General features: G+C 55.7%; 1 protein-coding gene across 4 annotated transcripts in view; it reads left to right on the forward strand.

Annotated features, from left to right (window-relative positions):
- Positions 1-23,348, forward strand: part of CTBP2 (C-terminal binding protein 2) — a 155,151-nt gene that overhangs the window by 111,256 nt on the left and 20,547 nt on the right. Inside the window, exon 1 of one of the 4 annotated variants that reach the window (XM_039237929.1) lies at positions 9,814-11,449. The exons of the other annotated variants lie outside the window; for them this stretch is intronic. Within the exon in view, the coding sequence (XP_039093860.1) occupies positions 9,814-11,449 (1,636 nt within the window). Of the gene's footprint in view, positions 1-9,813; positions 11,450-23,348 lie in introns of those variants that run through there. 4 annotated transcript variants of the gene reach the window in all.

Genomic DNA, 23,348 nt, shown 5'->3' on the forward strand with positions numbered 1-23,348 from the left:
CAGCCCTCCTGGGTCCGCCTCCAGCCCAGCCAGGCTGCTGGAATCCGGGCGCAGAGCTCCTGCCTGCCTTTCGAAATTGAAGCACAGTGCAGGGTATATAGCTTTGCTTCTCACCAGCCAGTCTTTGGGACTCCATCCAAATCAGTTGGAATAATGGTCTTTCAGGCTGACTTAAAAGCCAGATTTTGATTTTCCTTTTTAAAGGAAGCGCTCTATTTTGATACTGGGATAATTTGTTCTCTGCTCTTGCTGATGCCAGGTCTCAGTCAGTCCCAGAGCGCCGCGGTGTCGGAATTACTATGGAGCAGGGTCTGATAATGGACTGGTCAGAGCTGGGCTGCTGCTTCCTCTTTTCAGATGGACCATTTAGGTCTTGGTTTCCGTCTCCGTTAAGTTTGCTGGCATAATTGACGTTTTGCATTTGTGAACTGGACCCTCAGAGTTTCTGCGTGTCACAGGTGGTGTGATTTTCCCCAGATATTTGCTGGTCCGAGTAGAGGGCTTACTATCACTGGGCATCACAGAAGTAAGCCAGGAAAACATTTTCGGGGCTTGTAGAAGTGTTAATAGACCGGAATGCCTCTGCTGATGACTTTTCGTTAGAACATACTTTTGTGGGTTATGGTAGAATCACTACACACCATCCTTTCCTGTGGCTGTGGAGAATGTAGTTTGAGAAAAGTAGATATTTCATTTTACTTTATTTTGTTCAAATGTCTTATACATGTGGAAAAATGGCCCTGGTGATTGCGTCCGTCAAGCTATGATTAGCACCCTTTTCATACTATAACCCAGGAGCTGACTCTTCCCTTCCTCTGCATGAGAAGAATAAAGGACGTGAATCTCCTTTTAAATAAACAAGCCTGTTTGACATTCTGGGGTGTTCTCATGAGCAGAGGTAAAAGATGAGAAGGTAGGCTCCTTGAATGGATACTGGGAAAATAGAGACCACCTGATAACCTGTAACACAGGAGTAATTACAAATTCTGGTAATTTTAAAAATTTTTTAGTATTTAAAAAGATTTTTTAATGTTTATTTTTCATGTCTTTTGCCCGTTTCTTCACTGATTATTTGTTTTTTGGGTGTTGAGTTTGCTTAATGTTTATTTTTGACAGAGAGACAGCACGAGTTGGGGAGGGGCAGAGAGAGAGGGAGACACAGAATCCAAAGCAAGCTCCGGGCTCTGAGAGCCCGACGCGGGACTCAAACTCTTGAACCTCAGGATCATGACCTGAGCTGAAATCAAGAGTTGGACGCTTAACCCACTGAGCCACCCAGGCATCCCCTTCTGCGAATCTTTCTATGTCAACTTTGTCACCAAAGAGAACAAGAGTCAGAGAATGTTCTAGGGATAAGGTGGAAGAAAACCTTCCTTCTCCCAGTGGTGGTCTCCTCTCCTCAATAGGATGAGCATGTCGCTGTGAGAGTACATCTCAGTGCAAATCTACTCTGAGAAAGTTTGTTCGTGGTCCCGGAATGTTCGAGAAACAAAACGTATCCAAGCCTCCGGTTTTTCCAGGCCTGGCTGAGGTGGTGGTGGAGTTGGGGTGGCCGAGAGCTCCCTGCAGGGGTGACGGGGAAATCTTCCCTCCTAGCGGCCCTCATTGCCCGGCTCACACCCACAGGAGCCTTAGAGCCAGAATGACCTGTGTTTCCTTATGTGTAGAGGGTAGTCGACAGACTCAGGCCAAAATCATATCATCTTTTATTTCTTTGCTGTTTTGTTTCACCTGTTTGGGTCTTCGTAAAGTTTTTATTTTGAGAGAAAGGGAGAATCCCAAGCAGGATCCACTGCGTCGGCACAGAGCCCGATGAGGGGCTCGATCTCACGAACTGTGAGACCATGATCTGAGCCAAAATTAAGAGTTGGACGCTTAACTGGCTGTACCACCCAGGCGCCCCTACCTGTTTTGGTCTTTAAGAGCATATGCGGTACTTTCTACAGAAACCGCATTGAAGCTGGCCATCTCTAGGTAGTCCACAATCGTTTCTAATAAATCGCCTTAAATAGCCCCAAAATGTGGACTTTAAACGGGGGATTTATAATGTTGCTATACATTATAATTACATGTTTGGATCGGGCAATTATGCACGTTTCCAGTAATTATGTGATTAGCGATAATTACGTTAGCTATGTAAATATACAATAGTCAACTAGACTTGACTTTAACCTCCAAGCATAAATGAACATACTACCACCATGTGTTCATGTAAAGCCCCCCTTATCTGGTGTGGTTTTTAGGTAAATTCGGGGCATCGGCTCCTCCCCTGGGGTGTCTCCCGTCAACCAGGGCTTGGGTTCATAGAATTGCCCACACTCATTCAGGCCCTGTCTTTCTGCAGATGGGAATCAGCTTAAATGTTTTCTTTCTCTGTTCTACTTGTCTGTAAGATGCAGACATCAGCTTCTCTCTGAATCAACTTTCCGAGGTCCGTGTCCTTAATGCCTGTGCTGTTGTGGATTCCACCTGCTCTAGGGTGTTTACCTAGACGGACGACATCGACGGCGAGAATGGGGTTGGACTGAACGTGTCCGTGTGCTGGATGGGCTCTAACTACCGCTGGCGGATTTCCCTTGAACTCCCCGTGTTCTAACAGCAGCATGTCGGGTCCACTCCTTTCCAGCTGTACTTCAGGGGTGTGGCCTCTTTGGCCGGTGGCTGGTGCTGTACTGGTCCCCTCCCCTCACCCCCAGTGGAGTATTGCTCTTGGTCTAGACAGCACCCTGTCCGTGTCCCTGTTGATGATCAAACCTCCTAAGTGTCCTGGAGCCCCCCTGGCTTGTCTTCCCGGCCTGCTTGGCTTTGAGTGCCTTTCCGTCGGTCACCACACCTTCAGGACGGGCTGCCTGCCTTCCGGCCCCGTACACCCTTCTCAGGGACCAGGGTTCCAACGGACCCAGGCCCAGTGAGCAGCCCCGGCTGTGACGAAGCGAGAGCCACACACAGTGCCCCGCACGGATTCGGTGGATGTCCCTGGGCTTGGGCAGGTCCCAACCCCGTTCCACGTAATTACATGCATTTGGGATGACAAAGCCAGAACCCCAGGACATACTTCAGTGCCAGCCTTTTGTGCCGTGACTTCTTTTTCAGAACCTACGGGTGATAACGCTGGGAGCGGAGACTCCTGTTTCTGACCAGTCTATCCTCAGTTCACCAAACCACGGTTTTCTGAGCATCCTGACGTTAATGGGCGTCTTGCTCGGGCAGGGCTCAGGGTTTCTGACATGCTGCCTCTCTCCACGGAGGCCTCAGGGGCCCCTCTGCGGCCAGGCAAGAACTTGGCTCAGCACCACCCGCTGAGCTGTGCGGTTCCGGGAGAGGGTGTGTTCTGGAAACCCATGTGCACATGATCGCGGTAGCCTCCGCCCTCCATCTCTTACGCTACTTGCTCACGGGGGTGGACGGCCGGGCCACCTGTGGGCTTGTTTCCTGTGTCCTGATTGGAGAGAGGGCTGTGCCAAGAGGGTCCTTCCCATTCACACCCTGGAATGGGGGACACAGATTCTCGAAGCAGGGTGCATCATCGGCAGGTGTTGGTAGCCCATCTTCTGAGCGCCCCGGGGCCCGCGTGCTGACGCCGTGCACGGCTGAGCTGCTGCAGAGTGTCGCCAGCAGCGTCACATAGCGGGTGGCAGGTCCTCTGCACCCTCGGCTTGGGGCGTGCCGCACGCGGACCCTGGCGGGCGAGCGCCGATCACTGGGCGTGGGTTCCGAGGTCCTCCCGGGGACGCCGGTCAGTTTTCCCGTCACACGGTGCGCGCCTTGAGAGCGAGGAGTGTCTGTCCGTGGAGTCGTGTCGTCCCCTGCAGTCACACCCACCTGCTCACTTCGCAGCCCATGTGCTGGAAGAAACAGGCACATGGTGGAGAAGGGACGTGTTGGGAGGGACAGGACTCCGTCACCTCAAGTGAGAAAACCGAGGGCCGTCTGTGCCGATCGGTGCATTCCCTGGATCGCCCTGGCGGTGGTCTCACCTTATCAGGGGTCGATTTCTTTGGACTTGGGGCCAAAGAGACCGAGAGTGAACTGAGGCGATTTCCTGGAGGTGGGTTATTTGAGCCGGACCCTGGTGGATGGGAATGACTGGGGCATCTCAACTTCAGGAGGAAGGAGTTCTGGAATGCTGGGAACACAGTACAGGTGAAGTGACTTAAAGCCCAGAGTGTGATGGCGTGAGGGACGGCAACGTCGAGGTGGCTTGGGGGGTTACCTGAGATGCTGAGATTTTGTGGGGTTTTGGTTGTGACTGGAGGTTTTTACAGTGAGGGAGGAAGAAAGTGGTTTTTGTCTAGCACCTGCTTGAGGCAGGTCTTGTGCAGGTCAGCCTTTCCCGGGAGATTGTCGTCCCGTGGCCTGCCCGGGCCTGCATCGCAGCCCACGGCTCCAGCTCACGCTTTTTTCAAAAACGTGCCCTAAACGAGGAATGTATTTTTTTTTACCCCAACACAAGAGAGAATCAAAGCTAGTTTTCATAATACAGCTGCTAAGAAGTTTCATAATCTAGGGACAGCTGAGTGGCTCAGTTAAGTGACTCTCTATTTCAAGTCAGTTCATGATCTCATAGCTCATGGGTTCGAGCCCAGCCTGCTTGAGACACTCTCTCTCTCTCTCTCTCTCTCTCTCTCTGCCCCTCCCTCAAATAAATTTTTTTTTTTAAGTTTTATAGGCTAGTTAAAAAACTGAGTCCTGAGTAATGTGTAAGCCTTTGTTTTCATTTAAAATGGCTAAGTCTAGGGGCACCTGGGTGGCGCAGTCAGTTGAGCGTTTGACTTTGGCTGAGGTCATGATGTTGCATTTCGAGAGTTCGAGCCCCAAGTTGGGCCCTCTGGTGCCAGCCTGGAGCGTGCTTCGGCTTCTGTGTCTCTCTGCCCCACCCCTGCTCGCTTTCTCTCAGATATAAATTAAAACAGTAAAAAAATTTTTTAAAAAATAAATGGCTAAGTCTTGCGTTCCATGAGTGCTGGGACTGTTTAGAAGGCAGCTCGTCTGGAAGGCTGTGTTTGGTTACAGGGCTCCATTTTCAGGTCTGGGGTTTTCTTCTGAGGGCGTTCAGTGCTGTTTCGATCCCCCGATGACTGAAAGGCTGTCTGGACATCCTCGTTCTCTCTGCACGCACGCAAGTGTGCATACAGGCTGCCTCAGCCCTGCTACGTGTACTGTTTCCTATCTCACCAGTGCACTTGAGATCCACCAAGTAAGTTATTTTGGTAGGGGTCCTGCGGGACCAGAAGGGACAGAAAACTTTCCTAAAGGCAGGAAGCTGTTTTTAAACATCAATCCTAAAACACTTGGCAGAAACAGACCACCAGCACAGCCCGTACACGTTGGAAAGTAGGAAGCAGGATGGTGGCCTAAGCCTGTCTTTGGCCCCGTTTCTGCAGAAAGATGGTACCTAACCCAGTAGCCTCCGCGGTGCCCCCAGGAGATGCCGCCCGTGGGAGGTGGAGGCATGGGCGCCGCTGTGGTTTCCGTCCTGGGACCCCGCAGGCCCAGGGGAGCGAGCGTCTTGTGGGGGGCTCCGGTTTCCAACCCCCCTTCCAGAACTGCTGTGGGGTCTCGGGGCCCCACGGGCTGGAGGAGGACCAGGAGAGCTGAAGGCCGGCCAGAAAAATGCTCCAGAGCCCAGCCCCACTGCTTCCTGAGAAGGAGCAAGCATTTATTGCCACCAGGTGGGCGGGACACAGCACAGCTGTCCGGGGACAGGCAGGCAGACCCAGCGCCCTTCGTGTGAGTCCAGGCGGCAGATTGGGCCACTCCGCCTCATGCTTGTTGTATATGGAATTTATTTGTGAATGAATGTGGGGCTTAGACCCCAGGGCAGTACTTTGCTTGGCTTTTCCAGCAGTTTCCAAGGTCACGGTAGTGATTGTAACATGAGATGCTTATTGGTGATTTGCCCAAGGGCCAGCTGGCTGCTTGTCCCCTCTTTGATTGAGCTTCCTCCCTGTCCTTCTAGAACCTTCTAGACCATCTCTGAGCGTCTTCTGATCTGCGTCACCTCACACAGGGAAAACGAAGAATCGGCGTTGGGGGAGGGTGCTGCGTCTAACCCCCGGGGCTGCCGTCCAGGTCATTCTTCGAAGTCCCCTGTGGCTTGGGTTTGTTTTGTCTGCAGGGAGGATTTGGGTTGTCTCTTAATCTTCAGAAGATGGCTTTTCGCACGGCACTATTTTCGTTAGCGACACTTTTTGAGGGATTGAAGAGTTAAGTCTGTGGGACTCCTTATTTATTCTCTTGGAAATTGGGCCCATCTTGCTTTATTTAGTCAACATGAGACTTTCAGAGAGGCAGCACCGCGCTGGAGAAAAATCTGCCCGAGAGTTTGGGAAAGTGTGAGTCCAGTTACAGGTGTTCTTACCTAACACAGGAAAACATCTGTCATAATATTTGGCGGCTTGTGGAGCCGGGGCCGCGTGAGTTTGGGTGGCTTCCAAGCAGAAGGGGTTGGGCGAGGAGAGAAAGGAGACCCAGGCCTCCTCGTTCCCGCGTGGAGGGGGAGGTGCCCACCCTGGACCTCCCCCCGCTGCCCCCCTGCCTCTGGCATTCCACTTTCCGCTCCTCAGAAACCTGTTACACGGTGTCGTAGGAGCTGTTGGGTGCACATTCTTCTATTTTTTTTTTTTTTTTTTTTTTATTTCTAGGAGAGAGAGAGAGAGAGAGAGGGAGAGCATGAGCAAGGGAGGGTCAGAGAGAGAGGGAGTCACAGACTCCGAAACAGGCTCCAGGCTCTGAGCTGGCAGTCAGCACAGAGCCCAACGCGGGGCTCGAACCCACGAACCGCGAGATCATGACCTAAGCGAAAGTCGGACGCCTAACCGACTAAGCCACCCAGGCGCCCCTGGGTGCACATTCTTCTAGACAGTCCTGCTTCAGTCGGTGGACTTGAACCTTAAAGGAGGTATTCGTAAGCAGGGTGAGCAGGCAGACCCCAGGGATGTGTCTGTCCCAAGGGCGGAGCCTCTTCACACCAGCAGACACAGCATTCCATTTTCTTCATGAAAGTGGGAAGGAAAGGAAATGGCACATGGGCCAACTGATCCCGGGGCCCCAGGCAGTTTCCATCTTCCGCTGACAGAGGCGGGGCCTGGACAGCAGCCCAGCGCTCCCCACGTTGAGGGGCTGGAATGGCCCAAGTTCAGGAGTTCCTTTCTGATTCTCAAGCAGTTAATTCTGTAGGTGGCCCGTTCAGTACTTGGGGGTTTGGAACCCCTTGAGCAAAAAGGACAGAGTGCCTGTGCTACAGGGGTTTCCTGTTTTGGGCACCAGCAGGGCGGTGACCCAGGGGCAGCGCGGGGAATTCTGGAAGGCAGGACGTGTGCTCTGCAGTTTGACCCGCGTCCCGCGCCCTGTGGCCCCCTGGAGGCGGCCCCCAGCTCCATCCCCGCTCTCTGGGATGTGACGTCATCATAGCTTGTGGCCAGAGCACCTGGAATGGGGCCTGGGACAGATATTGACGAGCGTGGGCGTCCTGTAAGAAGGAAAGTGTAGGGGGAACGTGACCCAGAGGGGCCTATTGCTGGTCGCCTCTGGTCTTCCCACCCGGCCCGGCCCTGCCCGCCACGCTCTCTGGCCGGCGGTGGAGGGAGAGATGACCATTGGGCCAGAGTCCTCCTGTCCCCCCTTCCTCCCTGTTGGCCCTAAAACCCAGGACTCGAAGGGGCAGGCGACGCGATAGACGTGGCCAGGGGCTTCTCCAGGGTATCTGGTCTGTGGCTTGTGTCCGGCTGAGATGTGACCTGCCCGAGTCCCCTGCCGGCTCGTGTCCTGTGCCGGGTGAGGGGCCCCAGCCTCCACAGCTCTGAGCGCCGAACCCCTGCCCACGGTGGGCCTACGCCGCTTGCCAGCTCAGCCGGGCCAGGAAGCAATCCGCTGTAACCGGAGAGCGCGGTTTCCACTGGGCTTTGGGCTCCGTACCGCCCTCCCGTCCGTTTGGTCGTATCTTCTAGGCGAACGTGTCCTCGGGCTGCTGGTGCGTGTGGCGGGCCCTTCGGCCGTGGCTGCAGACGTGCCAGCAGAGGAAGGGGCGCCGGCAGGCTGCTCTTACGCATGGAAACCCTACGTTTGGCAGTGCCCCTCCCCCCCATGCATCCCAGGAGGTGGAGGGGATTGAGGGGGAAGACTTGGGACACCTCGAGGCTTTTGTTGATATTTCGGGGATCAGAAGTGGGGGCCGTGGTGTTCAGGTAACAGACTGGGGTCCTGGGCTTCACGCCCGGGCAGTGTGTGGCCCAGGGCCTCAGCAGGCTGTGGGGGCCCACAGCGTTGGGGGGGCAGCGCTGGGATAAACTGAGCGGGCCCCAGAGTTGAGTAGGCATGTGCGCGTCAGGGCGCAGGGAGACGGGGCAGAGCGCTGCTCCCGACAGCGGTCTTGCGTTAATTACCCTGGACCCCCAGGTCCTGGCAACGGAGTTATACCTACCTTTCCTCTCTCACGGCAAGTTTTCAGTATTTCTCATTCCAAAAACGCCTTTTTGGACCAGTGTTTTTCGAAGGTACAAATCGAGCCTGACACAGACGCAGTTAGGTTTAACGGCTGCCGACATACATCCTCACATGTGTAAACGTTCCAAGTGCTCGCCGCCTTCACGGCTTTGTGATCGCTATGTCTTTGTTGTGAGTTCTGGGTCAGGGACCCCTGAGGTCAGGGGAGGGAACCTGTAGCTTCCTTCTGCGTTGCTTCTCTGGGATGCTTCTCTATTTTTCAAGAAATGGTTGGATGCTCATCGGTGGGGCATTCCTTTAGCTAAAGTAAGTAACTGTCTTTCTTTGCGTTATTGGGCCTGAAGTCCGTCTGCGCTATGTAAAATTCTTAATCCGTGGGAATACAGAAACTCCTCGAGCCTGCTGGAATGAGGCTTTCCCTCTGAACGGATGTGAAGGACAGCACACCCAAGTTGCAGATTCTAGATTACACACAGAGCTGTGTGTTTGTTTATCCCTGGCAGGATGGAGGGATTGATGTTTTATGAGAATAAGGTAAAGAATGCATTTGGACTTGAGCAACAGAACTCATTGGATTGGTAACCTGGAGCCATCTCAGAGCCGGATTTCAGTATCCGCGGGGCATCGGGCTGCAGACCCAGCCCATCTCTCAGGGCACCGTGTGTTCTAGAATCAGGCATGAGATCCCCCCCCCCCCTTTTTGTCCTGCCTGCCTGTTCACATTTAATTTGTTCTTAGCTGTGTGCAATGGATTAACATTTCATCAGGTTGGATTAAGATTGAATTGACATTAAAGCGGTCTTTTCCTATTTTCCTTCTGTCACTTTTAGGCGATCCGAGGCTGGGGGCGGGGGGCTGGCGGGCAGTACTCATCCCAAAAGTCCCCTGGTGAGGACGAAGGAGATAAGCCAGAGCCTCGGTGTGAAAATAATTCCCAGTCGCGGGTCGGGAGGCCTGGCTGGAGCCCTCAGCCCTCCTCCTCGGCCTAACGAGATGTCACATGGAACAAAAGCTTTAGGGGTTTTATTTAGCTACTAATCCCCATGCTGAGAGCGCCGAGGTCCATGTGAGCTCCCCGCCGGGACGGGGGCAGGGGGGCCACCAAGCTCGGCACAGCCTCATCCCCGGGACTCTGGTGCTTCGGTTGGGGAGCGAGGCGAAGTTACCGTGAGTGTTGTGTTTTGTCTACTAAGGTTTCAGAGGATTAATAATTTAGGCCGCGCTTTGAAACAGAAAACCCCCAGTTGGTCCTTCCTGCCGTCCGGAAAGGGTTCGAATGCAGCAGGTTCGCTGTGATGTGTGTCACTGAAGATTCGTAGAGTCCGCCTGTCTCCCCCGCACCGGCCGCCGCCATCTCCCTCCTTCCCAATGCCGGTCCCCAGCCGGCAGGTCCCCATCGGCCGTTCCCAGAGCTGGGATGCTGCCGGGTGGTACGAGGGCCCCTGGGAGGTGGCCGAGGCCCCGGCGAGGAGCAGCTCCGTGGCGGACGGCGGTGCAGCGGGACCGTGGTACGAGCCACAGGGTGCCGGTGAACCCTTCGTCTACCGGGAAGCCTTCTTCAACTCGGTGGCTGGAAGGAAGAGCCCCGTCGCTGACTTCGCCTTTTACGACAGCAGACAGGCGCTGATGTCTGGCCGCGGCGCCCTGCTGCCGCGGGATTACTACGGCGACGCGGCTGCCCGGGTGCCCAAGGAGGCTCACCACCCGCGGGACCCGGGACTCAGCCGCTCGCTGCCAGGTTACGGCGTGACGGGCGGCAGGCTGACATGGGATCAGGTGCAAGGCCGGGTCCCCGCCCTGCAGGATGCCGGCCACCTGTACCGGGATCCCTCGGGGAAAGGGGCGGCTCAGGGGCAGCGGATGCAGAGCCGGGCCCCGTCGCCCACACGCTGTGCGGGGGAGCTGGTCGACGGCAGGTACGCGGCCGAGGCCCCCGCCTACCCCGCCAGCCAGGTCTACAACGATGTCAGCGAGAGGCCCGTGGATTCCGCCCCCGCCAGGCAGGCGGCCCCCACCTGCCTGGTCATGGACCCCAGCACAGCCACGGCGTCGGACGGCGGCCCGGGGGTGGCCCCGGGGCCCCTGAACCGAGGCTACGGGCCAGCCCGGGAAGCTGTGTCTAGGCTGGCTTACGAGAACTGCGAGGCAGACCTGCCCTCCCTCCAGGGCGCGGGCGGCAGGAGGAGGGCGCTCCCCGAGTTCCTGGCCCTCCTGCGGGCCGAGGGGGTGGCGGAGGCCACCGTGGTGGCCCTGCTGCAGCAGGGCTTTGACTCTCCGGCCGTCCTGGCCACCATGGAGGACGCGGACATCAAGTGCGTGGCGCCCAACCTGGGCCAGGCCCGCGTTCTGGGCCGCCTGGCCGCCGGCTGCCGGGCGGAGATGCAGCTGTGGAGGCAAGGCCGCGCGGGCCCCCTGCCCCGGATGCGCTCCAGCAGCTTCAGCCATCGAAGCGAGCTCCATGGGGACTTGTCTTCTCCGGGCGCCTCGGCCTTGCAGCCCCAGCCCGTGGGTCCCCTGCAGGCGGCCTCCCCCCGAGCAGACCTGGCCCGCCGCCCGTCCAGCGCACCGTCCCAGCACCTCCTAGAGACGGCGGCCACCTACTCCGCCCCCGGGGCGCCCCACTTCCCCTCCAGCTCCGGGTACAGCTCCCCCATCCCCTGTGCCCTGACCGCACGGCCGGGCCCCACGTGTCCCCCACAGGCCGGGGTGGCCTTAACTCACCCGGGCCCCGCCACCCCCCTTCACCCGGGCCCCAGAACAGCCTACTCCACGGCACTCACGGTGCCCATGGAGCTGCTGAAGAGGGAGCGCAGTGTGGCCGCATCCCCCCTGCCCAGCCCCCATGGCAGCCCCCAGCTCTTGCGGAAGCCTGGTGTCCCCGCGGAGCCGTCCACCCTGCCGCCAGCGGGCCAGAGCCTCCACACGCCTCACTCGCCCTACCAGAAGGTGGCCCGGCGGACGGGGGCCCCCATCATCGTGTCCACCATGCTTGCTCCAGAACCAAGTAATGACCCTCCTTCCCCCTCCCCCCCCCCGACGGTGAGGGGATGGTGTGGGCGGGGGCTGAGCACAGGACGGTGGGTCCTCACATTCTCTTGCCCCCTTGCCACCCCTGGGGAGACCACTCCCTGCGCCCTGATGGCCGTGCACACTCCGGGACAAGGCGCCACAGCCAGCTAGCCCGTTGACACAGCTTCTCTTGGCTCACACAGGTTCAGGCTGACCCCGCCCTCCCGTTTTTCTAGTCGCGCTCAACGTGATTTGGGAATTTGCCTTCATGGCTATGACCCACAACAGAGTATCTGGGAGAAACCCACACATCATTCAGGACAGAATGAACTCATTGGCTTGTTGTGGGGGGAGAGGGCGTGTGTGACATTTTCTCCAGTTTGCCATCGGTGGCTTTGGAGGAGGCAGGGGTGTTTATCCAGTGCCTCCTATAAATCGTTGATCATTCATTTGCCGTTAGAAGGGCGTTCTAGCGTGGAAACGCTCCCCTGACGGTCTCTACTCCGCGTCCGAGGTAGGGCTAACCACCATAGAGCTAAACTCGAGTGTGCTTCCAAGCTTGTGTGCTAATGCGAGATGACAAAATCCCTTAGAACTCCCTGTATCCAAAACAGACTTCGTCTCATTGGAATACAGTTGGTTGGGAATTCTCTTTGCTTGTAGGGAACAATATATTTTCAAGTTGAGGAAAGAGAGAACCATCCTAGGTGGTGCTCTTCAAAGCATGAGACAAGTATAATTTATTACATGTGTTTCCTCAGGTATTGTGGGTAGAATTCCAGATGGACATCCTCTGAACAACACTTTACTTTGAACTGTAAAATCTCTGCTGCTGATTCAGGCTGTATATCGTTTTCTTCCTTTTTTCCTTCTTGCCTCCCAAGTTTAGAAAACTAAGCCCCTTTTAAATGAATTTTTTCTCCTACAAAACTAGAAAGCTAGGATGGAGGGACTTGCGTGAAAATAAGATGTACCTTTTTGAAAATAACCCCTTCAAGAGCTCTGGGAGCCTGATCTTTAAAGCCTGAGGTAATTCGTCTATCGTGTGTATGTGGAGCTGGGGACCCAGTGGCTACCAGGGGGCTGAAATGGCTACTTTGCTTTGCGGATCCACCTGCTGGCAGTTTCTCTCCTTTCCGAAAGGAGACTGAGCGGTTGGATTTTTTTGTTCCCTCGCACCGTAGATTCTGGTTTTGTCTCGTGTGCATTTTTTTTTTAAGTTTGATCATGCAATGTATTGGACTTTTTTTTTTTTCCTAATCAATGTGCAACGGGAGAGAAGTCAGAAGCACACACGGAAAGTGTGTGCACCTCGTCCTTCCCAAACATTCTTTCTTTGCAACCAACTAATTTGCATGGCGATGACATTTGTTGCTCCAGTAATTTCATCTGATAATGGCCGGGCTTGCAAAGCGGATCTGAAAACACATTCCTTAATTATGTGTTGCTAAGCAACGGGAGGGTTTGGTCATAATCACAGAAAGATTATCTCCTCATTGAAGTCCTGGAAAGGTTTTGCTGAAGGACCTGTAAAATTGCCTTATTTTCTCCTTTTTCCCCCCCAACCCTGTTTGTTTTGTACCGCCTTTTCACGAAAACATGCCCCGTTATTTGGGTCTGGGGTAAGGGATATTATTTAAGTTGTTTGGAGTCTGACTGTTAACGCAGTGCTTTGCAGACCAAAGGATATTGATTTTTGTTTCATTTGCGTGGCAGCAAGCCAGTGCCAAGGAAGTCTGCCAGCAAATAAATTTCTCTGTCAGATGATCTAGCCCATCGCAGCCGTTTTCCTCCGCATCCCTTCTCGTACATGGCAGTGTGTCTTGACAGCCCTCCCCTGAGAGCCGTGTGCCGGGGACCCGGGGGACGGAGCTCTCAGCCTCCAGAAGGGGCATTTTGGGGGCCAGGCTTCACAGACCCGACAGCCAGGTTTGGATCCGTTGGAACCCACGGTCGAGCTCCCGGTGGCCGCTTTGGCCCCTGCGAGGGGACCGTTTATGTTGAAGGGAAGCAGCCCAGACCTCGAGTCTGGAACCCCGGCGCTCCCGCAGGGCAGCCCCCGATTGCCTCCCAGACTGGGCCACGGCCATTTTCAAGTCCAGCTCTGGCCGCCGTGGTTGCTTGTGACATGGCCGGTAGGAGTAGATCTTCCTTTTGGTCTTCACCGAACTCCAAAGGTTCCCCTGTGATCTGAGGGGCTGGGAAGACCCAGGAAGGGGACTGGCTTCGGTCTCTTTGGAGAGGGACTCTGTGGGTTTCCCGTGGGTTGTCGTCGGGTCGTAAGTGCCTGCTTGTCTTTTTCTGGACTCTGGCCCACGTAACACCTACTTGCTTTTCTTAGTCCGTGAACTGCCTGCTTCTTCGGGGCCGGCTTTGTTGGTGTAAATGACAGGCTGCTTGCTAGTCCGTGGCAGGTTCGGGGTGGCCACATGAGGAGGGACCCCTGTGTAGCCCGCCAGCCCCACGTGACCTGGGATTAGGGGTCCTGCACATCCGACCTGCATGAGCGTCGGCACCTGGTACCTCTGCTGTCACTCATGCACTGACCTGGCCGACTGTAGCACAAGTGGCGGAACCTTCCGGCGGTGGCTGCCACCCAGCGGGGCCCCTCCCCCGCATCACGTGGTGTGGATTCTGTGACAGTGCAGCGGCACCGCAGCTATCTTCGGAATCTGTCTTCCCCAAATACAGCAGAGCACACAGCCTGCGGACGGCTCGCCCAGGGCTCACCCAGCGCTCGGGGTGGCAGATGAGAAACGCGGGGCTTGTCTGTTTCCTTCCAGACGTTTTTCTGCTGGCAGCTGGGTTCATTAAGCGTTGTGACCCTCATCCAGTAGCGGGGGCCACTGCCCGAAGGACCTTTCGGGACGCATCCAAGGTCCGTTTACACTGGGGCTCTGGGAAGATGGGTGGTTGTCACCACACTCGGCCATCAGAGCTGGTCACGCGTGTGGCAGTGTTGGTGTGTGCACCTGGCCTCTCGGGTAGGAAGTCCCCGGTCCCCATCCCCGGTCCCCTCCCCCCGGAGAAAACCCCAGCTCAACAGAATCAGAGGACTGGGCCCATGCCCTGCCCTTGGCTTCCATGGAGAGACCCTCGGCATGTGAGGGTCTGGCTGACAGGTGGGCAGAGAGGCGATTCCCTGGTCTTGAGGGTGATGAGTGAGTCTCAAGCCATCAGGCTGGAGGGAGGTCACCATGAGGCCCCAGAGGCATTCAGCGCTAGCCGTTCACATCATTCCGTCCCCCAGAGCAAAGCCAGCCTGGGAGGGGTGGGATGGGGACTTGGGGGCCGTGACCCTGAGCTGGCCCTGCAGGACAGCCGGATGACACCAGCCCTTCTGCCGAACAGCAGTACTTTGGCAAGACCTTGCCGTTTGACGAGGGAGCTGTGTGAGGGAAGCCGGGAGACTCTTGCGCTCCTGAACGCAGACCACGGACCAGGTGAGGCAGGCCGTGAGCTTTGCACTTGGTCACGATTCTTCAGCACTGACCATGCCCCTGCTGTGTGCTGGGCCCCAAGCCAGATGTTTGGATGGTCACAATCGCGTAAGACCCAGGGCTGGTCCTCAGATGCTCTGCAGCCTGGGGTACTGTCAGGAATGGGGCGTGTGCCACGGAGACGAGGGGGGCCGCGTGGGGGCCTTCTGGGAGCCCGATGGGGTTGGGAGCACCAGCGAAGGACGCTGGGTGTGCTGGAGGGGGGGCCTGAGGGCAGAGCGCAACCTGGGACAGCCATCAATTGCAGGCCTTGCGGGGAGGTTGAGGGAGAGCACATGATCCGAACCAGAATGAAGGAGCGGAGATCGAGTGCCGAGTCACAGCCTGCAGGGCGCTTAGACTCCTGGCTGGTGCTTTGTGACCCCCTGGGGCATCTCCGGGGCTTGTTTTCTTGCCCAGTGATCTGTACCTCAGCGGTCAAGAAGTTTCCGGCAGGAAGGGGACTTGCGCGAGGTCCCTAAGCCAGTTGTCGTCTCTCTGGCCAGGACCCTGTTTTCTACAGTTGCCTCCCTTATAAATCAAGCTCAAGAAGGAGCCATGTACGTGAGGGGTGCCGACGGCTCAGCCTTTCCAAGCGGGGAGAGCACCCAAAACTGTTCTGTGCCCATAAAAGTGGCAACTTTTGTCCATCTTTCAGGCTGGCCCCTGAGCACATGTTTGGAATCCAGTGTGGCTCTTTAGTTCATTGTTCTCCAAATTCAGGATTCCCCCTCCCTCCGTGGTCACCTGCTCCTGGCCTCTGCATTCAAGGCCTAGATGCAGTTGTTCCCTCCTGGGGGCCCCACGATTCCCGTCCCTGTTGGAGCTCACTGGACTGCTCGCTCATTCCCAGTCATCACTGCTGACTGTTTGCCCAGAGTGGGAATGACGGTCTCTTACCTGTCAGCACCCAGAAGAATTTGGACATTGGTCGTTTTCTCCTTATCGGACTAACCTCAGAACCTGAACTTGGTATCACCCTTTATTCTTGTAGCTGGTCTTACTGGACAGGGTCTAAATATCTCAGTTCTTTTTTTTTTTTTTTTTTTTTAAGTTTATTTTTGAGAGAGAGAGAGACCGAGTGTGAGCAGGAGAAGGGCAGAGAGAGAGGGAGACACAGAATCTGAAGCAGGCTCCAGGCTTTGAGCTGTCAGCACAGAGCCTGACGCAGGGCTCGAACCCATGAACTGCAAGATCATCAGTCCAAAGTCGGATGCTTAACCGACTGAACCACACAGGCGGCCCTGAATTTCTCAGTTCTTATTGGGCTCCTAGAAAACCCATGCACCCCTGGGGAATAGGTCTTCATCCTAAGAACGCAACAAGGTGATTGAACACATGGCTTGGAAGTTTATAGCTTGCTGTGTGTGTCTTTCAGTAAGTGTATGGAGTTCTCTGTTCCTACCTCCACGTCTGTCACACTAGGGTAGGAATTGAACCTGCTTTGTGAGCATGTGTGAATGCAGCGAGCGTAGGAAGAAGGAACTCAAGCGTTGAGGTCCTCAAACCTGCACGGCCTTGGCCAGAGGCTGGGCCTGCTTTGGAAGTGGTGCCTTTCTCGTCATCATGTCTTGGTCACTTCTGAGGCTGGAGGCGGTACTCTGGGCTGAGGGGTGCTGGGGGCTCAGAGCCCAAGCTTGAGTCCTATTAGAGCTTAATGGGCCTTTCACAAAACTAGGTGTCTGGGAATTTCTGTGAACTCAATTCTTGTACAGCTCAGCCTACATTGATCGCTCAGCCCCCCGTCTGCACAGGTGTATGTCGGTGACCATAGAAGGAGCATGGCCTGGGAACATGGGGTTGAACTCCAGTCCTCTGCCCTCTGCCCAGGAAGTCCCCACTCCTTTGGGTAACGTGGGCTCCTGGCCTTCTTGGAGAGGGGTACAAGGTTGCCATAGGGTTTCCAGCTAACGTGTGGGGCACAGAGAGGGGGCTAATGAGGTTCGTCTTTGCTGTGCTTTCCTCCAAGTTAGTCTAAAGGAACTGACCCACGTTCTCAGGGGAGGAGGTGGAGCCTAGACCTCCCTGGGACACTGGCCACCTGTGCCTGAGCTCCTGTCACCAGACCCTCTCTGGTGTGACCTGAGCGGGCCTGAAGTTGCCAGCACAAGTTGGCGCAGCCTTATCTCTAGATGGCCATTCTGTCTTCCTGTTTTAGAAAGAAAGCGTGAGGCCGCCTCCACCCTCGTGGACCCTGCCTTCGAGGCATAAGCTGGCGGACTCCGTTTTAGCTTCCAAAGAATAGTTCTGTGTTTCAGTGTCTCTTCCTGTCTTCAGACTCCTCCAGGGATGACTGCCTCTCAGATCTTTAAAAGAGGCAGCAGTCCCAACCACGCAGCCAAATTTTCCTGGAAGATTTGCAGAGTTATGGACACAAGTGGCTGAGCCAAACCCACAGTCGGGGTGAGCATCGATCGGTACAGTTATCTGCCCAAGAAAAGGAGAAGCTGACTGAGCCCTTCACCATGCTACTTTTTTTTTCCCCCTTAAAGTTTATTTATTTAGAAAGAGACAGAATGCGAGCAGGTTGAGGGGCAGAGACGGGGAGAATCTCCAGCAGGCTCCATCCACACTGTCAGCACAGAGCCCAATGTAGTGCTTGAACTCACGAATCCGTGAGATCATGACGTGAGCCGAAATCATAAGTTGGGCACTCAACTGACGGAGCCACCCGGGCGCCCCACCATCTACTTTCTCATATGACCTTTTGCTTTTTAACTGCATGTATTTGCCGTGTCGTATTGTGTAAGTTCAAGGTGTACTGCATTACTTTGATACACTTCTGTATGTGCAGATGTTGAAAATTCTGTGTTCGTATCCTCTGCGTGTAGACCCCAAAGTGGAATGGCTGGATCATATAATCTGGTTTTAATTTTTTGAAGGACGTCCATACTGGTTTCCACGGTGATTGGACCAATTTACATTTCCAATAAGGGTGAACATGGTTCCCTTTTTACCACCTCCTCCCCGGCACCTGCTGTCTCTTGCCTCCTCGTTGGTAGCCGTTCTAACAGGTGTGAATTGATACCTTGTGATTTTGAGTTGCATTTCCCCGATGATTAGTGATGTTGAACATCTTTTCATGTATTGGTTTGCTATTTTGGCCTCCTACGCGATCTCTGCTCTACCCTGGGTCTCTCCAGGTTCCATTTGGTTTCACTGACCTCTGTGCTTGACGTGGGTTTTCCGTGGACCTGCGGCCCAGGAAGCAAACGGGAAGTCCTCACTGGCTCGTGGTGTCAGACTTGTGCCTTGCAAATATTTTCTTCCGTTCTATGGCTGTCTTCACATTCTTGATGTTGACCTTGAGACACAACTGTTTCCATTTTGATGAAGTCCAGTTTGTTTCCTTTGTTCGCCTTGTGCTTTGGTGACCTAACCCAAGGTCATGAAGATTTATGCCTGTATTTTCTTTCTCTAAGAGTTGGACAGCATCAGCTCTTACATCTCGGTGTTTGAACCATTTGGAGTTCAAGTTTGCAGGGGAGTGTGAGGTTGGGGTCCAGCCGCCTCCATTCTACCGCATGTGGCCGTCTAGCTGTTCAGTTCTGTTGGCATTTGCTTTCAGGGGAGCAGAGCTACATGAGGCGGCCCAGGGCCAGGGCGGTGGGGAAGCCACACACTAGATGCACTGCGTTTGGTAACTAATCTTCAAAAGAAGATCGACATTTTTTTTTAAAAAAGAGAAAACCAGCACATATTAGATTTTCAGGCATCTGGAGCCAACTTCTTTCCCCTAAGATCCTAAGAGTCAAGAATTCTAAAGCTCCTTTCACAGGAACCGTGCTGGTACATAGGAGCTTGGGGTTTTGGTTTTGTTTTTTAGATTTATGAAAGAGCCCGTAACTGATTAGCCTGTGTTGGCGCGCGATAGAGCCTTCATGTAATTAACCATGCTGCTGTTGGGTGTTTTCCCCACTCTGAGGCTGCCTTACACAAAGAACTTTTCTAGTTGTTTTTCATGTAAAGGGAAAAAACAGTCTGTTCACTCGTACTTACCACCTCCACTGCTCAAGGAACAGGAAGGTACACTGCAGTTAAATTTAGCCAGATTAGCGAGCGGTACGCAGCGTATGAATAAAACAACTTTTTTGCCAAATTGTTAGGAGAGCATAAAATCAAACCTGTAAACGCCCGTCCCCGTTGAGAAGGTGGGCGGCTCTGGGGACATGTTCTCCTGAGAGCAGTTGAGAATTGATCCCAGGAAGGTTTTGCCAAATGTGTGCAGAACAACTTGTTGTTTAAACAAGATCACTGCGGGAGGGAGAATCCTGGTGTGCCGAGTTTGGACGAAGAGACGAGGGCTCTGGGCAGGAACTCTGACTTCGGGGGTCCCCATCGCCGGTAGTGAAGGCCATGATGGGGCCACTGGGGGAGTGAGTGCTCCCAACACTGACCGCATGAAAGCATCGCTCTCCACAGGGCAGAGTAGGGGGTGAGTCAGCCCAGTAAAGAGTGGGATGGTCACCATTCTAGAACAGTCGACAAGGTTGATCCCTTCTGAAGTCCTGAGAATACTCTGGATGATTCCCTGTGAAGATGACTGATCTGGAGGCTTACAGAGAGTTAGTACTTCGGCCCAGGTCACACCGCAGGGCTGGGACTTGAAACCAGCCCGTCTGACGCCAAGCCTGTGACTGGTATCTGCACCATGACGAACCACCGAGCCCAGTGTGACAATCAAGTAGCACAAAGCAGGGAAGGAGAAACCAGCCCCGGCTGGAAGCGGAGGTCTGTGAGCAAGAGCAGGGGCAGGCGGCTGATTCCCAGAGGAGACCCACGGCGGGTGCTCTGAGGCTCATTTCCTCAAATAATGACATGAGGGTGATGGGCTCCACTCGTCCCCAGGGACCTGAGGACCATGTCACACCATGTGCTGGCCCAGGCTTTGCTCATGGCCAAGCTGGGTGCACATAGGCTCCCTGGGCGCCTTCTGTGTACCTTCCTGTCCCCAGCTGGTGCCCCGCATGCTACACAGGACCCCGGCTGCCATGCCCCAGAGCCAAGTCCCTTTCCTCTGTGCGGTGCTGCCTTTTGGGAGAGACAAGGAATTTCGTTCTTCTGTGTGCTTCAGTGGAGTCTTAAACGTCCTTTGGTTCCAAGAGGATTTAAGCCTGGCAATGGGGAACGGCTCTCTCGCACAAGGGAAGAATTGAGCAGGTGGCAAAATAAACAGAAGAAAGCACGAAGCTGGGTGACGAGGCCAGAACGGAGAGCTCTCCCTGCAGTCTCGGGCACGACCACAGGCGGGAATTTCACTCCCAGCTACCTAGTAACCCCAGTAAAGAGGGAAATGAGATCCCTTAAAAATCCCCATCACGCCCAAGAGGGAACCTCTGAGCCCAGCCGCTCAGAAGTGTCCTCCACGCCATCCCAAGGCCTCCCCTGCCCTTGACCACTGTCTAAAGAACCTGCACCAGCTACATCTGCAGTCTGCCTCCCTGTGTTACCTCCCCGCTGTGGCCCAGCCTGCCCCTCGGTGTTCAGGGCCTGCCTGGCTTGTGACCACCACCTCCCGCGTGCTGCCTTCTCATTTTTATGATGCATCTGTTACAGTTTTCACCGGACCTCCTCCCGGCGCGATTGCTAAACTCACTCACGTGCAGGTTTGGGGTCTGGGTGGGCTGCCTCTGCAGCTGACGGCTGGCTCCCTCTCCAGGGTGTCCACCCCTTCCTCGGGCCAGCCCTTCAGGGGGACATCGCCAGGGCCGAGGGGAAGTAGGGATTTTCCTCAGCCGGGGCGGAGGGCGGGGGGGGGCTGTGCCTGGAGAGGTGAACACTATCCCTGGCCACACAGCGTGCGCCCAGCCACCCCCCTCCATCTGCAGGGCTCACGGCTGACCTCTCAACCTGACCAACTTCCCCCCTGGGGACTTTTCTGTTAGATGCTTTTCATCTGCCGGAATGAATATGACTCTGTGATGGGTTCTAGTGTTTTCCTGCGAACTGGGCTGTGAGCCTGGAACACTTCAGAAGTCATTACATTTTAAGAAAAAAAGTTACAGAGGAGAAGAGTGGGGAGGGGACATCACACCAGCTGTCGCACTTGGGAAAATCAGCTTCCTGGCCGCTCTGGGGCCCCAGGGCAGCGCACTTGGCCGCTGGCCCACCGGATAGCGCGCCTCTTAAAGGGTCTTCAGAATCCCTTCCCTTTTTGGTTTCAGGGACACGTGAAAAACCTGAGTTAGCTGAAAGCCTTGGGCTTCTTCTGTCTCCCGTCCTGGCCTTGGTGGCCGTCGTAACCAAGAAACAGGGTGCTATTTTGTTTTTAAGGGCACCGGGCCTGGGCAGTATGGTCCTAAGAGTAAGCCTGGGTCTGTGGGCTCTTCCCAGGGCCGTTCAGGAGGGAAGCGCGCGTTCTGTTCCTCGGGCAGCGAAGGAGTCGGTCCATCTCCTTCCAGCGGAGGACCCAGCGCCGATGTGACCGGGAACGGCCAGGGTGCCAGGCACGCGCGGCCGCCCGCGGACCTTGGTGAGGCAGGCCAGTAGGGCAGGGTCGTTCGCGGCTGCTCCGGGCTTGCAGGTCACCTGAGCACCTGCCTTGCTTCTCTCTGTGCTTTGGAAGGAAAGGCCCCTCCAGGCCCCAGAGAGAGTAGGGAGGACTGTCCTCAGCCTGGTCGGGGACCCACCCCTCCAAGGGCTTCCCTGGCCTCCCTGTGCCCCTGTGTCCCCCAGACTCTGCCACAGCCCCCTGCTGGGTGCGAGGACCCTCCGAGCGCCCCCAGCAGAGAGAGGTCGGGGCAGGCGAGGCCCTGTGGTGGCGGGTTGTCCACGGAGTCCCGTCAGCCCTGCGTGAGCCAGGAACACAGCGCAGCGCGCAGGCCGGGAGGCGGGTGTGCAAAGCCCGCCCCCGCCAGAGTCTTCTAGCAGCTGCCCCTGCTTTCCTCATCTTCGTTTCATTTTATTTTTCTCAAACAGCCCCTTCTGTTGCTGCCATGGGCACATTTTTAGAACTTGAGAAATACCCTGATGAAACACCCCTGTGGCCTCTGCGGGGGCCCCCACACTGTGGGCAGGTAGGGCCTTTCCGGAAGTCCTAGAGGGACAGCCCCGTCCCTCCACGGCCATGGCTGGGGCCAGAGGGAGCTGTCCCGCTCGGGAAAGGCTCTGTGTGGGGAAGAGCCATCGTAGTGCTTGCTTGCGCCTTTGGGGTTCCTGCCGAACCCCAGCAGCTGCTCTCCCGTATGGGACGCGGCGCTCACGGTGGCAAAGCGCAATCCCTACAGAGGCCGTGACCTTGGCGGTGTGTCGGCCACACGCTCATGAGGACGGTTCCCACGTGGCTGCCATGTCGTCCGGCACTGTTTACGCGCTAAGTGATGAACGTGCCGCAGCCTGGTGACAGGGGGGCAGGGAGCCAGGAGGTTTCCTTGGGGGGGCTGCACTTCGGAGCCACTCCAGGCCTCGCTGCGTCGCCCCGAGCTTCTGCCAAAGGCTGTGGAGCATGTTTCTTCCCACCCCCACCCCCACCCCCATCCCCGGCTAATCGGGAGCCCAGGGAAGCAGACATATGGCAACTGGTAAATACCCTACACACTCAGAGTATTTTCTAGGAAAAATACGTGGTGTGGGAAGCTCTGGGTGGTGAATACGTGCTTTTCTTACCTCTGTCCTCTTTCCGGGAGGCCTGATGGCTTCACAGTTTCTCCGGTTACTGTTTAGAAGGGACTAAACCATGTCCTGGCCCACCTACCCCTATCCCAGCACCACCACTGGTCATAGCTCACTCCTCTGAGCTCATCCCTTCCCCGAGGCCTTGGGGAAATACTTCCTCCTTCCAGCCTGCAAGTCAGGACCCCAGGGCCCCGCCTGGCCACCCGCCACCACCACGCTGCTTCCTATAAGCATGGCCTTGGAAAGCATCAGCCCTTGGGGTCCAGGGGTTCATGCTTTTAGGGGCAGAGTTCCAGAGCCAAACTGGCATTTGTAGTGCCAGGTTTCTTATCAGCCAGGCCCATGGGTGTATGTTGGGTCTCAGGGCACTTTGAGGAATGACCTTGTGACCCTGGGAGCGCTTGGGGGATGGGAGCACGCCACTCACTTGGCTCCACGTTCTGTGGTGTCCTCTGACTTGGTCTGGATAGTTCTTTTCAGTCCCTATGGTTCTGAAGGCTCGAGGGGGAGCCGGCAGACCGGAGGGACTTGGATGGGCCTTGGGCGAGGTCCCAGCCTGGAGGGTACCCCGGAGGGAGGGGGGTTTGCTGCTGCTGGCGCCTTGATCATGTTGGATGACACCACCCTGAGATTCCATTTCTTGGGCCCCATACTCCAGAGCGACCCCACAGGGGAGCGTCTGTCCCTGCTGTGAGAACCCGCAGGTGATGAGGACGCTTGATTTGGTGGCTGGATCACTGGCAAGTAGCCACGGCTGCCCTGGAAGGGGGACCTGCAGGCCCACCTTCTCCCCTCGGCTGC

This window comes from Hyaena hyaena, unplaced genomic scaffold (assembly GCF_003009895.1).
Source record: "Hyaena hyaena isolate Hyena2069 unplaced genomic scaffold, ASM300989v1 scaffold_129, whole genome shotgun sequence".
Lineage (NCBI taxonomy): Eukaryota > Metazoa > Chordata > Mammalia > Carnivora > Hyaenidae > Hyaena > Hyaena hyaena.